The 14705-nt window shown below is 51.6% G+C and overlaps 1 protein-coding gene across 2 annotated transcripts in view; it reads left to right on the top strand.

Moving 5' to 3' along the window:
• Window positions 1–851: 851 nt before the first annotated feature.
• Anks6 (ankyrin repeat and sterile alpha motif domain containing 6) overlaps window positions 852–14705 on the top strand; it is a 41440-nt gene continuing 27586 nt past the window's right edge. For both annotated transcript variants that reach the window (XM_034504054.2, XM_076935003.1), the window contains exons 1-5: window positions 852–1226; window positions 8545–9047; window positions 11959–12003; window positions 13035–13239; window positions 14549–14655. In XM_034504054.2, coding sequence (XP_034359945.1) covers window positions 895–1226; window positions 8545–9047; window positions 11959–12003; window positions 13035–13239; window positions 14549–14655 — 1192 coding nt within the window. In that variant the 5' untranslated portion in view covers window positions 852–894. The remainder of the gene's footprint in view (window positions 1227–8544; window positions 9048–11958; window positions 12004–13034; window positions 13240–14548; window positions 14656–14705) is intronic.

The raw sequence follows: 14705 nt of genomic DNA on the forward strand, positions 1-14705 counted from the left end.
AACAGCACTCACTACCATTCAGCAGCCAAGTTTATTTCCACGGCATATCTTTACAGCCTGTACGGGTGGGTCAATTCCTAGAAGGCAGAGATACTATCTTGTAAACGTTCCCAGCACGTGGAGCTTTGCCTGGCACTAATAGGCATCCAATAGATATTTGTTATTGACTCCGGAAAGAGAGATGAAACTTGATGTCAGAAGGCCTGAGTCCTAGCTACAGCAGCGCGGGCAGATCTGTGCAGACTATAGCAACATAACAACCTTTCCTGCCATTCTTCTTCTATTGATTGGAATAATCATCTGAACCTCCAGGGTAGCTACCAGGACTGCCCTGCGGACCAGTCAGTGGGTCCTACCTTTTGTGTATATACTGGAAGGCTTGGGACCAGAACAGTTGCTGTTCCTACACTGAGTTTCCGACTCAGTGGATCTGGGGTGTGGCTAGAAAAATCTCCGTCTGTGACAAGTAAGTTACTGCAGTAGTGGTGACCCACGTCAAAGACAAGAGACAGAGGGGCTGGTAGTCTGGCACAGATGAAGAACCCAGCACTGCAGGGCTGCTCCAGCAAACGACGGGGCGGCTCATCTGTCCCGATTCAGCCTGCGACTGTTTAGGAAGCGCTAGTGAAGTGCGGGACGGTCTGGGTTCGGTGGAGACGCCGGATGAGTTCAAAGCTAGGCCCAGAGGTCGGATTCGTTCTGAACAGGAAAACTGAAGAGTGACCGTACAGTCACAGGCCCACCCTCCAAACCAGGAGGCGGGTCCTGCGCGCGCGTACTCAGCAGGCGCGGCCCCGGAGGCGCGCGCGCACCCAGGGGGCGGGCCTGCGGGCGGCGGGCGCGCGCGCGGACCCGGGGTGGGAGCGGACGGCGGCGCGGAGCGGACGGCGGGCGATGGGCGAGGGCGCGCTGGCCCCGGGCCTGCAGCTGCTGCTCCGCGCCTGCGAGCAGGGTGACACCGACACGGCACGGCGCCTGCTGGAGCCAAGCGCGGAGCCCGTCGCGGGGCCCGAGGCGGGAGCGGAGCCGGCAGGGCCCGAGGCGGCCCGGGCAGCGGAGGCCGGGGCGCCGGTGCCGGTGGACTGCTCGGATGAGGCGGGCAACTCAGCGTTGCAACTGGCGGCGGCCGGTGGCCACGAGCCACTCGTGAGGTTCCTGCTGCGCCGCGGAGCCTCGGTCAACAGCCGCAACCACTACGGCTGGAGCGCGCTCATGCAGGCGGCCAGGTGAGCGAGGACCGGGAAGGAGAGAGTCCAGGACTCGTGAGAGTGCGAGTGGCAGTCTTGGAGCCTTGCTTTTTTGGTCATCTGAATGATGGAAATAAAAGGGCGGTTTCAGAAACACAAGATTAGGGATGTTAGAAACTTTGGCTTTTGAACAGTGTGGAGGCTGCTGAGTGCATCTTCCAGTTCATTCATTCCGTTTTGCATCAAGGGCCTCCTAAGAACCTGTCTACTCACCCTGGCTTTGGGGATTAAGGGGGATAGATAACCGGGATCCTGTTAGGTCCCCACTTTGGGGATATGAGTGGGGTAAGTAGCACTATTGATCTGGAAGGTCTGACGATAGTATCTGACCCAGTTGGAGGAATAGAGACGATTTTTAGTAGAAATGAGCTGTAAAGAATCGAGGATTTGTAAGAGTTATCCAGGACGGGGGGTCGGGGGGGGGAATGTGGAGGCTGAGGTGGGGGGGGGGAGAGGGGCGGTGGGCGGGGGGGGGCAGAGAATCGGGCAACTGGGAGGATGCTGGGACCCAGAAGAGGCTGGAAGTAATAGGAGACAAGCCCACTATTGGAGAGAAGAAAGTAGGTGCCAGATTGGGGCCCACAATCTAAGGATGGTCAAGAGTGTGGAAGGCACAGGGCACAGTGACTGGAACAGACTTTTGTTTTGGATAAGTTACATTCAGTACATGTGAGGATGGGCAGAGAGAGAGGCCAGAATCAGGAAGGCTGGTTAGGATGACAGCAGCCCAAGGAAGAGACAATTAGTGGCCTGGATCAATCTGAAGTTGATCCTGGTGGCTGTCTGACCCTGCGAAGGGATCTGGAGAGGCAGCAAAATCCATGTCTAGATTTCTGACTGGAGCTTATAAATGTTCTGAGCTGTAGAATACAAGAAAAGAGACACTGTTTCTTTTTAGATTTGTTTCTATTTTACGTGTATGAGTGTTTGGTGCCGGTGTGTATGTGCACCACCTGGGTGTCTGGTACCTGAGGAAAGCCAGAAGAGGGTGATGGATATCCTGGAACTGGAGATACAGATGGTAGAAACCAAACCTATGAGCAGCAGGTACTCTTAACTGCTGAGCCATCTCTCTAGCCCCAGAGGGACAGTCCTGAGAGTGAGCTTGGCATTCAGTCACATAGCAGGTGGCACCAGTGGAGAATGCCACGGCATCAGAGGTAACCGTAATGTCTTTTTTCTAGGTCCCCTCCTTTCCCCTTAGTGGCATATCCACTCTTCCTCCAGGTGAACTTCCCCTGTCTAGTAGTCCTTCCCCCCCCCACCCCCACCCCCCGTTGGCTTGTGATATCCCCGGAATGCACACACTTCTCTCTCCCCCACTTCTCTCTCCATCCCCTCACCCCGTCACAGACACCTCTGTAGCCGTCTCCCACCATACTCCTCCAGGTATGCCTTTGCCCCCCCCCCCCCACTTTGAAGAGCTTCCAGATCTTTCTGAAATGAGTGCTTGGCCGTCCGCAGCGGCTGCCCTAGTCTCAGGATGACACTTCTGTCCACACTCCCCAGCACATTCGTTCTGGTCTCTTAGGCTCAGGCCTGAATTTCATCTGGTTCTTCTCTGTATCACTTTGTACTTTTTAAAAAAGCTAAATCTGAACCAAGATTATCTTCTCCACCTTACAGGCGAGACCCTGAGATTTAGATGTCAGAATGCGTTTTGGCAGGGAGTCTCCACAGAACCCTTAGTCTGAGGTAGAGCCTCTTCGGCTCTCAGCAAAGCCCCTCCACCCTCAAGTTTAGCATCCCCATGGTGTGGCCGTGGCCTCTGGCTTCACCCTACCAGGAAAGCCCTCTCCACTGTGTACCCAACCCTGGCTATACCTAAGATTCCCTGGGAAGTCTTTCCAGATGGGGTTCCTGGGGTTACCTTTCTGAAGGTCATGACTGGGAAGCAGAGGAGAGAGGTGGAGGACGGGAAGGGGCATGAGAAAGAGGCTCAGAATGACTGTACATTTGAGAGGCCCAAGTATTCACCTCCTCTCTGAGATCTGCCCACCATAAAGGCCTTGCAAGCCCTGGGAACTTGCTGAAAGCTTTGCTTGTAATGGATTACAGCACTGGTTTGCTGCACTACCACCAACCCCTGTTACCTGCTGTTTGCTGTTAACTAAGTTCTGCAGGATTACCCACAACATCTGATTAATTATTTCCTCCTCTTCTTCCTCTTCCTCCTCCTCCTCCTCCTCATCATCATCATCATCATTTCTGATTATTGTTGCCTTAATGTGGATCAGGCTGGCCCTGAACCCCAGAACCTCCTCTTCTTCCCATGCTGGGATTCGGGTGTACATCAACTCCAGTTTATCACGATGGCCAGGACACTTAACCTAATCATGATGGTTAATTAACAATTTAACAGATTCAGAGGACTCTCTTGTCTAAAAGTTGATGAGAGGACCTTGAAGTCAGCCCCAGGGATGGGGTCGGGGAGAGTTGTGGGGAGGGAGGAGCTGCCTCTGGATCTGGCAAAGACAGCAGCAGGTGCCGCTGCAGGAGTGGTTTTTAAGGAGAAAAAAATGGAAATCTGTGCTAGGGTGAGTTAGTTGGTAAGTCCTGATTTAGCCAGTGTAGCCAAGTAATGAGTTTTAACTATTTCTAGACCTTGAAGTTTTAATAGTTGAAACTTGGTGTCTTGGTCAGGCCCAGGGAAGTAGCCAAATGAGGGAATGGACCTTGGCGGCAATTGGCTTTTGCAATGTGAGTGATGTATTAGCAAGAGAGAGGGAAGGAGGGCAAGCCCCGCTGGCAGCCTGTGTGCGGTGCCTGGGTCCTTCAGTTGGTATGAGGTCTGTGAGGGCAAGCACTCCAGCTTTGACACTTTGCAACTGAGATGCTTTGGGCTGTCTTTTCGTGCCTCAGTTTACCATGACTGCTGTCTTTTAATTACTATTTTACCAACACGGGTGTTTTACCTGCACCAATGCCTGTGTGTGCCATATGCATGCCTGGTGCCCTCAGAAGCGAGAGGAGGGCATGAGAGTCCTTGGAAATGGAGATACAGGCAGTTGTCAGCAGCCAGATGGATGCTGGGAATTGAACCCGAGTCCTCTGGACTGTCCCCAGCCAGTGCTATTAACTGCAGAGCCATCTCTCTGGCCCCAACAGTTGCTGTTTTGAGAGCATTAGTATGATACACAGCTTGCTGTTTATGAGACCAAGGTAGATGGTACCTTTGTGAGGAGAGGATTAGACTTCACACTTGCCTGTTCTCCAGGGCCTGGACACTTTTTAAGTCAACTCACAGGAGACTCCACTGCACTGAAGTTGAGATGCTCTGGGCTGTCTGCTGTCTGGTCCATGTGAAGGGTCAGGGCCAGGGACCAATGTAGAGAGACTTCCTAGAGGATCTGTCTGTCAGTCGCTTGGTCCCTTCGTCCCTCAAGTCAGGGTGGCCTATGCATGGCCACTCTCCATCCTGTGTTCCTCTCATAGTCCTTGGACAGTGCTCCAGTCATTGTGTCTGCCTAAGTGGACTTGTGTTTGTCATCTTGTTGTGTGTTCTAACATCCGTTGATGAGGTAAGCCATAGAGGCCCTGTGCCAGGATTGGAGACAATGGCTTCCTATGGTTTTAGTAGAACCATAGTAATTATTTGCAAAAAAAATATAATAGATTATTCTTTTCTTCCCCCGCTCCCCAGGAGTGGGGATTGCACTTAGGGCCTGTACCTGGCAGGCAGGTGTGGTATCACAGAATTACTACCTCAGCCCTCTCTTAAAGCAAAGTCCCACTGAGTTGCCCAGGCTGTCCTTGAATCTACCATGTAACTCAAGCAGGTCTAATTGCCCTACATCAGCCTGGACTGCAACATCGTGTCTGGCTGACAGTGACCTTTCTTGAGCACCTATTTTGTGTCCAGCACTGTGCTTACTGCTTTAAATGGATTCACTCCTTCAGTCCACCCCAAACCTCAGGAAGTATGTATCATTGTTGTCCCCCCTTTAGAGACAAGGACTTGAGGTACAGAGAAGTTACATAACCTGTCCACAGCCACAAGGCTAGTTGAGTGACAGAGTAAGAGTCACAGACTGATGGATGGCCCGAGAGCTGTGACTCCAGCAACTGACAACTCCAGGGCACTGGTAGTGCTTCTGAGCAGGGGACAGCATGGTGTGGGTGTCTAGATGCACCTTGGCATGTTTACCTTCCACCCACTTCTGTCTTTACCCCACTCATGCCAGGTGCTCTGAGTGGCAAGATCGTGTGCCAGCTTTTAAAGCACAGGTGTTAATTGCTGAAATTAATTGGCAGTCTCAGCACCTGCTCAGAAGCCCCCAGCAGCCCCATTTCCAGTAATTACCTATTAGAAAATGAACACCCGCAAAATTATCTCGGGCGCCGTTGGATCATTTTTATATTTTTTTCAGCCTAATTGAATGCTCTCTAGGGCTATCTGAGAGTTCAGACAACACTGCAGAATTCAGTATTTCTGCTCAGACTCAGCCCCCTCTGCTTCCACTGTAGAAACTGGGCAGGCTGGGGGGAGCTGCAATTTGAAATCCTTGGGGCTGGTTTGGGTCCTGTCGCTTTCAAATTGAGATGAATTGCTCTCTGCTGCACTGTGCTGCCTCCTTATCTGTGAAGTGGGAGGCACTGTGTACATCTCCGGGATTTCAGATGAGCTAAGAATCTGAAAGTACCTTGTAATCTGCAGCTGGAGATTATACTAGAGTTTGTTCTGTGCTCCCAAAACCGGTGGGAGCTTTTAACTCTACTGCGGTGGAGGCCAAAGCAGCCCCTGGTTGCTTTCTGTCTCTCAGATCTCCCCTCCCCTGTCAATGCAGCGCATTCCTTTCTTAGTTCATGAGACAGAATATACTGAACGTCAACATGGGCCATCTCCTGTGCCACTGGCCCCGGAAGTCCCCTAACCCTGTCCTTAGCCACCGTCAGGTAGGCAAGAAACAGTTTTTGAAAGAGGGCTCAGGTTTAGGTAGAGAAAAGCTGCAGACTTGGGGGTCCTTGGAAGGGAGCCCTGGAGACTGCTCAGAGTTAGTGAGGTGGCAGTGGGCCCTGAGCAGCATCTGCTTGGCAGAACCTAATGGCAGAAGAGTCACGCTCATGATGGAGTGTGTGGAAGGAGGGTAGGAAGGTGGGGGAAGGGGCTGGGAAATATCAACAATGCAGGCAGCCCTCCTGACCCTGGGCAGTTGGGAGAGACCTTGAGGTTTAGGTGTGTGGGCTGCCTGGAGGTTGGGCAGCAGGGAAGAGGATGGGGACTTGAATTTGCAATTTCTGTATGGGAGGGTGTTTCCTCACTCACCTTTCTGCTCTGGAGAAGAGGCCCCCATCCTGCCCCCAGGCTGGGGGGCCAGGTCACCAGGTTCTCATTTGCACACTGCAGGAGGCAGCCTGGTGTGTCAAGGTTCACAGCCCAGAAGGTATTTTATATTCAGCTGGAGCCTCAGACCAGAGTTCAGTCCTGGCCCTGCCTCCTTCAGGGGGAGAGGGCTAAATCACAGAATCCACTTCCAGAAAGGAGGGGGGAGCAGCAACTCAGGCTCCAAGCCTGACCTGTGGTTAGAAGACTGTGGTCCCCTAACACTCACTTCTCTTGGTTTGTCTTTGCTTCCTCTTAGTCAGGAGGAGCCTTCTCTAGCTTGGGCACTCTCCATCAGAGACCTCACAACACCTCAAAACATAAGTCTGCCCACTGAGAAGCAGCATCTGTCCTCCTCCTGGAGTCAGGGAGTTGGCAGGAACCTGTCTGTTTTCTTTGGGCCCTGAATTACAGCATTAGCTGGAGTTTCTTTGAGAAGGATAGGAATAAGCCAGGTTCATAGTCACCGACAGTGAACATTCCTGCCAGCAGGTGGCAGTAGGACTCCGTGGCGGTGGTGCCAGAGTCCTTTTGCCCAGGTCAGCTGCCACACTGGGATGTGTTGGCGATGGTGGGGGCTGAGGAGGGTAGAACTGAATCACCACAAGGGCCTTGCCCGTGAGGGAATCAGAGACAGCAGGCCAAAACCCAGAGTACAGAGAACTCAGATGTGGAGGGCAGAGTGGTATAGGCAAATGGATTCAGACCTCTGTGTGTGTGTGTGTGTGTGTGTGTGTGTGTTTAAATTTTAGATTTCTTTCTTTTGTTTTTTGTGTATGCTATTTTGCCTGCATGTCTGTGCACGTGTATACTTGGTACCCCCTGAGTTCAGAAGACAATTTCAAATACCTTAGAGCTAGAATTGTAGATGGTTGTGAGCTACCCTGTAGGTACTGGGAATCACACCTACGTCCTCTGCAAGAGCAACAAGTGTTCCTAACTGCTGAACTGTTCCTCCAGACCCCTTGGTTTCTTGACACAATCTCTCATGGGCCTGGAGCATGGAAAGCAGGCAAGCAGGTTACATCGACCCACTTGTTTTAACACCTCCGCTGCTGGGTATTATATATGTGTTCTACCTTGTCCATTTATTTTTAGTGTGTGTACACACATTTGCATGTTTGCATGTATATGGGTACGTGTGTGAACATACGTGTGGGGACTTGAGGCCTGTGTAAGGAGTTTTCCTTGATTGCTGTGCACAGGATTCATTGAGGCAGGGTGTCAGCTGAACCCAGAGCTTGCTGACATAGTTAGTCTGGCTGGTCATAGTTAGTCAGGATGCCCCTGTCTCTGCCTTCCTGTGCTTGGTATTTTTATATAGGTTCTAGAGATCCAAATCCTTATTCTTATGATTGCAAGGCAAACATTTTACCGACTGAGCTAGCCCTAGCCTTGGAATTGGGTTTCGTTTCTTTCAATTTTGGGCATCAGGGGTCTAACTATGTAGGCAGGCTAGCTTCAAACGCATAGAAATCCTCCTGCCTCTGCCTCTTGAGTGCTGGGATTAAGGGTGTGCATCTGCATGTCCAGCTAAGGCTGGATGTTTTATCCCAAATGACCCTTAGCCAGGCAGGTGACTATAGCAGGTTGTGGAATGGGAAAGGCATGGCGAGTATCACAGCTGATACTGAGTGCCTGATTCCTTTGTATATATGCTCAGTAAGCCTCAATCAGCCCTCCATGGGGGTATGATTATAGTCCCATTTTACAGATCAGGAAATGATGAAGGCACAAGGAAACAAATTCTTGCTCAGCATCATATGAAGGAGAGACCAGGTTCCAACCTGGTCATGGCTTCTGTCATCAGATGAGGATGGTTGCTCAGGGCCAGCCTGGTACCTAACAGCAGGCTAGGCTGTTCCTTCTGAACAATCTCTGTGCCTGCAGTAGTTGACAGTCGTAAGGGTTATTAGAGCTGTTGGCTTGTCAGTGTTTTCTGTTTCGTGTCACCAGCCCCCATCTTTCTGGCAGGTGTGGACATGCGAGCGTGGCACACCTCCTTTTGGATCATGGAGCTGATGTCAATGCTCAGAACCGTCTGGGTGCCAGTGTGCTCACGGTGGCTTCTCGAGGTGGCCACCTGGGTGTGGTGAAGCTGCTGCTGGAGGCAGGAGCCATCGTGGACCATCACAGCCCTTCTGGAGAGTCACCAGCAACGGGAGGCAGCAGGGACGAACTGCTGGGCATCACAGCCCTGATGGCTGCCGTTCAGCATGGGCATGAGGCCGTGGTACGCCTGCTGATAGAGTGGGGTGCAGACCCCAACCACACAGCCCGGACGGTGGGCTGGAGCCCTCTGATGCTGGCAGCCCTCCTAGGGAAGCTCAGTGTGGTGCAGCAGCTGGTCGAGAAGGGAGCCAACCCCGACCACCTCGGCGTGCTGGAGAAGACGGCCTTTGAGGTTGCCCTTGACCGGAAGTACAGGGATCTAGCTGACTACCTGGACCCACTGACCACTGTCAGGCCGAAGACAGGTCAGGCCAACCACTCCCCTGCCACTGCCCCAGCCACCCCCACTCCTCCCCAGCCCTCCCATCACCCACCACTCCCACCCCCCCACCCCCACTTCCCCCAAAACTCACCCCACCACCACCCTGGTCCCTGCTGTGACCTCACAGAGGATTATTTAGGTTGCACAAGCCAAGGTTTGTCAAACCAAAAAAGTGTGCAGAAGGAGTCTTGTCATGCAGGTCATGAGCTTTGAGCTACACAATACCCATGAGTGAGTGTTGTTACACACAGGCCTCACACATTTCCCAACATGACCAGGTACTCTGTGGGTAGAGCCTGTGAACTTGTACGGTAAGGCCTTTCCTCCCTAACTGACTTCCCTCCCTTAGCTGACTCTGATGTAGATGGTCCTAGGATCCCTCTAGAACAGAGGCCAGCAAAGCTTTCTCTGTAAAAGGCCAGATAAAGAATATCTAAGCTTCCTGGGCTATGTAGGTTCTGATGCAATGATTACTGGCCCTTGTTAGAGTGGAAGCAGCCATATTTAGAATGCAAATGAGTGGATGTGGCCCTGTGCTGAGTGCAGAGACAAACTTGGGACAGGTTGGTCCCAAGCTTAGGTTTGTACCCCTGTTCTGGAAGATGCTGGGATCAGTCCCTGAGGACAGCTCACTCACAGTGAGTGTGCAGTGGCTCCCTTCCGAGTCTGGGTTCTTCTGGCCATCTTGTGTTTGTTCGCTGCTGTTTTTAGGGTCCTTCTTAGTGAAGCGGTTACACAGCACGTTGCGTTTTGGAACCTCTGCTCAAAAGTGTCACACACAGCCCAGGCACCCAGCAAAGCGGGAGACAACTGCTGACTCTGCCAGACCCGGCTTGAGCCTCACTTTGCCCACTCAGGCTGTGTGACAGCTGGCGTTGGCTTCCTGGGAATCCGAGTATCTGGTTTCATGAAGTATAGATGCATTTCTCTTGCCAGGCTCTGTGACAGTTGTACTTTGAAGTGTCTGTCTGTCCTAGTGCCAGGTGTGTAGCTCACAACAGTGGAAGTTCAGTTTACTAGTGTTAGTGGGATGCCTGCTAGCTTCCAGGTGCCCTGCAGGCATGTGCCAGTCAGCAGTTGAGGCCCAGCTCCCCACCCTGGAGGACAGTGGCCTCGGTAGGGAAAGGCAGGTTATAAGTAGGAAATAAATGACCGTGTGGGAGAGGTCAATGCCGTGAGTGAGAACAGCAGATAAAAACGAGATGAAGAGAGCCAGAGTGGCCATGTTGGGCATTGTGAAACAGCAGGGGTGGTCACCCAGGGAAGATGACAGTGAGTGGTCCTCACTCCAGCAAGTACTCTAACCGCTGGGAAGATGACCACAGGCAGGAAGGCTGCACGATTAATCATCATAACAAAGGTTCTTAAGTCATCAGCAGTACAGACATATAGACACATACAACAGACACACAGACAGACAGACAGACAGATAGACAGACACATATACACAAACACACAGACACACACACTGTTCTTCCTTGGAAATGCAGGAAATCCACCCACACAAGACTTTGGCCTTTCTGTGTTCTTTCTTGCCCCAACCAAAAGCTGCTTGGTGACTGTGACATTCTTCTGTCTTGTGCTGTGCAGGTTGGGACAGGTTTCTTCTCCTTGGGATGTGGTGGAGTCCCTGGACAACACCACTAAAGCCCAGAGTGAAGAAAGGACCCACCTGGCAGAATAGCTGCCCAGCCTCAAGAGCCAGGCTGGCCTGTCAGTGACTCACTGTACCAGGTAGCTGCTCAGCATCCAGCAATAAGATATCTGGCATTCTTGTCCCTCAAAAAGCCCTGGGCCCAGCAAACTGAGCTTGTAAGCAATTAAAGGCACTTGTATTTTTACAAATTTTATTTTGTGTATATGGGTATATTGCATGCATGAATATCTGTATACTGCATGTGTGCCTAGTGCCCAGGAGGCCAGAAGAAGGTACCAGATCCCCTGCAATGAGTCACCATGTGGGTACTGGTGTACCTCTGGGTCCTTTGGGAGAGTAGCCAGTGCTCTTAACTGCTGAACCATGTTCCCATCCCCCAGAGGCACTTCTTGGGTGACTATAATATGGCACCATGTGTTGATATCTCATAGGCAAAATTAGCCCTGCTGTTCTGTGGCCCTGGCTGTACTTGATACTGAGAGTCACGGAGTCACTCCATTATCCAGCCTGGCTGGCATGGCTGCTGAGCCAGTTAGCACAGGGGTACCCTGATAGGCTTCATGTTTCTGAAGCACCTCCTTCCTATGGCACCTGACAACTCTATGGCACAGGTGCTGACGTTAATGGGACAGCCTGTCTAGAAACTTGAGTTCTGGCTCACCTGGCTCACTGCTCCTCCCTCCCAGGCAGCCCAGAGCCATGGGTGTCCCTCATGGAGTTGAGGATGGTGCAGGACTCCTTCCTGTGCGGCACCAGGTCAAGGGTCAGAGCCAAGTGTGAACTGTCTGAAGGACTGTTGGCTAGACAGTCGTCTATAGACAGGCGGAGTCCCCCACTCAAATCTTAGTGTCTAGGAAGAAGAAAGGGTGCCGTTGGCTTTTCTGGGGAGCCACAGTCGTTAGTTCCAGAGCTCAGCGGTTCAGTGTCACAGGGCTCTCTGACCTTGTACTTAGCTAATTGTAGTTAGATTTTAGAAGTTAAACAAAAAATCAGTTTCCTTTTCAAATTCTTATAGAATGAACTTTTTCCAAGACCATGCTTTCTAGTTAACCTAGGTAAATACACCGCACAATTTGCAGTGTTTTCAAAAGCCTGGGCTGTCACATGTCCCCTGCCCAAGCTTCTGCCCATGACTTTTAAGGACTTGCCCTTTAGAAAGCTAGCCCGTGCTCTGACCCCTGTGGCTTTAGAGTTCTGTTAAACTTCCCATTAATTCTGGAAATCTCTGTTTACCCAGATGAGGAGAAGAGGCGACCAGATATTTTCTACGCACTGAAGATGGGTAAGTGCTTCAGAGAGCTTTTCTGGATGTTGAAGCGCCCAAGTCCCGCCCTCCAGCCCGATTCCCACCCTTATTCACAGGCTCAAGGAATCTGATAAAGAAATGTAGTTTTGTTGTTCGTTTTTTAATTAAAAATATATATTTTTTAACTTTTGTGACATTATAATGCACTCCCAGCAGGGAAGAGTGGGCTCTGGAGGACTGTAATTTACTAGTGTTCTACCCACAGGCTCTAGAACATTCCCCAGGTCCCTACTGTCCCGTTAGCTGGATGGACCTGGCTCTTTGTGCAAGCCCCAGGTTTGCTATGATAGAAGGGCTCTTTAGCCCAGAGTTTCTGTGTGTGCGCGTGTGTGTGTGTGTGTGTGTGTGTGTGTGTGTGTGTGCGCGCGCGCGCGCGCATGTGGAGGGGGGAGAGGCACTCCTGTGGCAGCCATCATGCGGAGGTCAGAGGTCGGCCTCACCGTTACTCACCTTCTTTTCTTACCTTCCACCCTGAGAGGGTTTTCCATACTGTTCTGCCTAATACATCAGGTCAGCTGGCCTGTCAGCTGCTGGTCCTCTGTCTCCTTGGAGCACTGAGATTGCAGACACTTGGGCTCCATGCCGTGTCTGTCTTTATGTGGGGTCTGGAGATTCAAACTCAAGTCCTCAAGCATGCATGAGTAGCACTTTTACCCACTGATCCATCTCCCAAGCTTTAGGGTTTCCTCTTGATGCAGACACCACCTTCAGGCAGCCCTCCCGGATTCCTGCTCATCATCTAGACCTGTATCTTCCCTCTTCAGTCCTGTGGCCCTTCCTCACTCTCCCTGCGCTCTGAGACACAGATAGCACTTGTGTTTGCTCATATGCTGGTCTCCCTCTGTCCTAGACAGAGGGATCTGAGTAGGGCTCTTTCTGACCTATCTTAGTGGCCCCCAGGACCACAGCAGAGGCAGAGTTCGCAAATATTTATCATAAGAGACAACTGAATAAATGACCTTGTGGTGCCAGGGGCCGAGGGTCACCTGGACTCCTGCCATTTGTAGGAAACTTCCAGCTGGTCAAAGAGATTGCTGATGAAGACCCCAACCACGTGAACCTGGTCAACGGGGACGGGGCCACCCCACTGATGCTGGCTGCTGTCACAGGGCAGTTGCCCCTGGTACAGCTGCTGGTGGAGAAGCACGCAGACATGGACAAGCAGGACAGCGTGCATGGCTGGACGGCCCTCATGCAGGCCACCTACCATGGGTCCGTGTCTCCCACTCCCTCCACATGAGGCCAAGCAAGTACTCTAGCTGGGGGATGGGGTTTCTGACCCACGATGCAACCTATAGCCGGCCCAGATCATTGTGTATGTGCCCCAAATGGGGTTTGGACCTCTGGCTTTGCCTCCTGGGTTAAGTATTTTCTTGGACACTTGCTCTCTGTTCATACCTTGGATATTTTCATCAGAGGTTGGAAGCTCTGTGTCCTCACAGGGTTGTGAGGCTCCAGTCAGCCAGCCTTCAGCCTCTGTCCAGGACACTTGCTACCCTGCAGGTAGCATGCTACCGTGACCGTGTAAACCCACATAGCAGGTGCATCAAAAGCAGAAAGATTCATCCCTTGTTTGTTTCCAGCTTAACTGTGATTGGCTCATTTTACATGGCGGGTCAGAGACCTTCATTAAATGTCCCCTCCATGATAGGAGCAGTGGCCACAAATACCTGAGCTTTCATGACCTTACACTGACAGGCATCTTGACCTTCCCCTTTAAAGTAATGTGATCATCCCAGCCAGGTAGGCTGTCACCCTTCTGCAGGCCCCACTGGGGACATCTTGTAGCCACTAAATGTTCTGACTCCCCTTAAGGGTTCTCCTCTTGCCTGGTTCAGCTGGACATATCATACTCCTGCATTGGTTATCTTATCTGATGAACCTCAAACCCTTGACCCTGCTAGAAAGTTCTGGAAGGAAGGTCCTGTCCACAGAGAGGTAAATATGGTGGCTGAGTGCTTTCGGGGCAGAGGCCCTGGTTTTTATTGACATTAGGGAGGCGTTAGGACTGATAGCTCATTTGCCCCTGACTTGCTGAGTGACAGGGCGTGATTGGCCATGTCCTGCTTAAACACTAGAAGACCGTGTGCCTTGGTGAACATAGGCTCATTGTCCTCCCGGGAACATAGCCACATTTTCCCTGTCACTTGCTGGATTAGCCAGTTTTGTGTCACTCTTAACAAAATGCCCAAGGCAGTTAATTTATAGAGAAAAGGTTTATTTTGTTTCATAGGTCTCCAGGTTGTTGTTCAAGATGGAGAGGTCCCGAGGCTTCCAACATCTGGTGAAAGTATCCAAGGCATGGGCAGAGAGCAAGTGTCCAAGAAAGTGCCTAATCCAGGAGGCAGAACCAGAGGTCCAAACCCCCTTGGGAGCACATGCACAATGACCAGTAGGCCTCTATAAGGCCCCACCTCTAGTGGTCCACAGCACCTTCCTGTGACCTTTGCATATGAGCTGCAGGGTGATCAATACCCAGCTGAGAATAGGGAGTCTAACCGCCTGCCTCTTTGCTCCCCAGAAATAAAGAAATTGTAAAGTATCTGCTAAATCAAGGGGCTGATGTGACTCTTCGAGCCAAAAACGGGTACACGGCCTTTGACCTGGTGATGCTGCTGAGTGATCCCGGTAAGTAAGCCTGCAGACTGCTCAGCCTCACAGTCTTCTTCGCCTGCACC

The sequence above is a fragment of the Arvicanthis niloticus genome, chromosome 5 (genome assembly GCF_011762505.2).
Source record: "Arvicanthis niloticus isolate mArvNil1 chromosome 5, mArvNil1.pat.X, whole genome shotgun sequence".
NCBI classification, from domain to species: Eukaryota; Metazoa; Chordata; class Mammalia; order Rodentia; family Muridae; genus Arvicanthis; species Arvicanthis niloticus.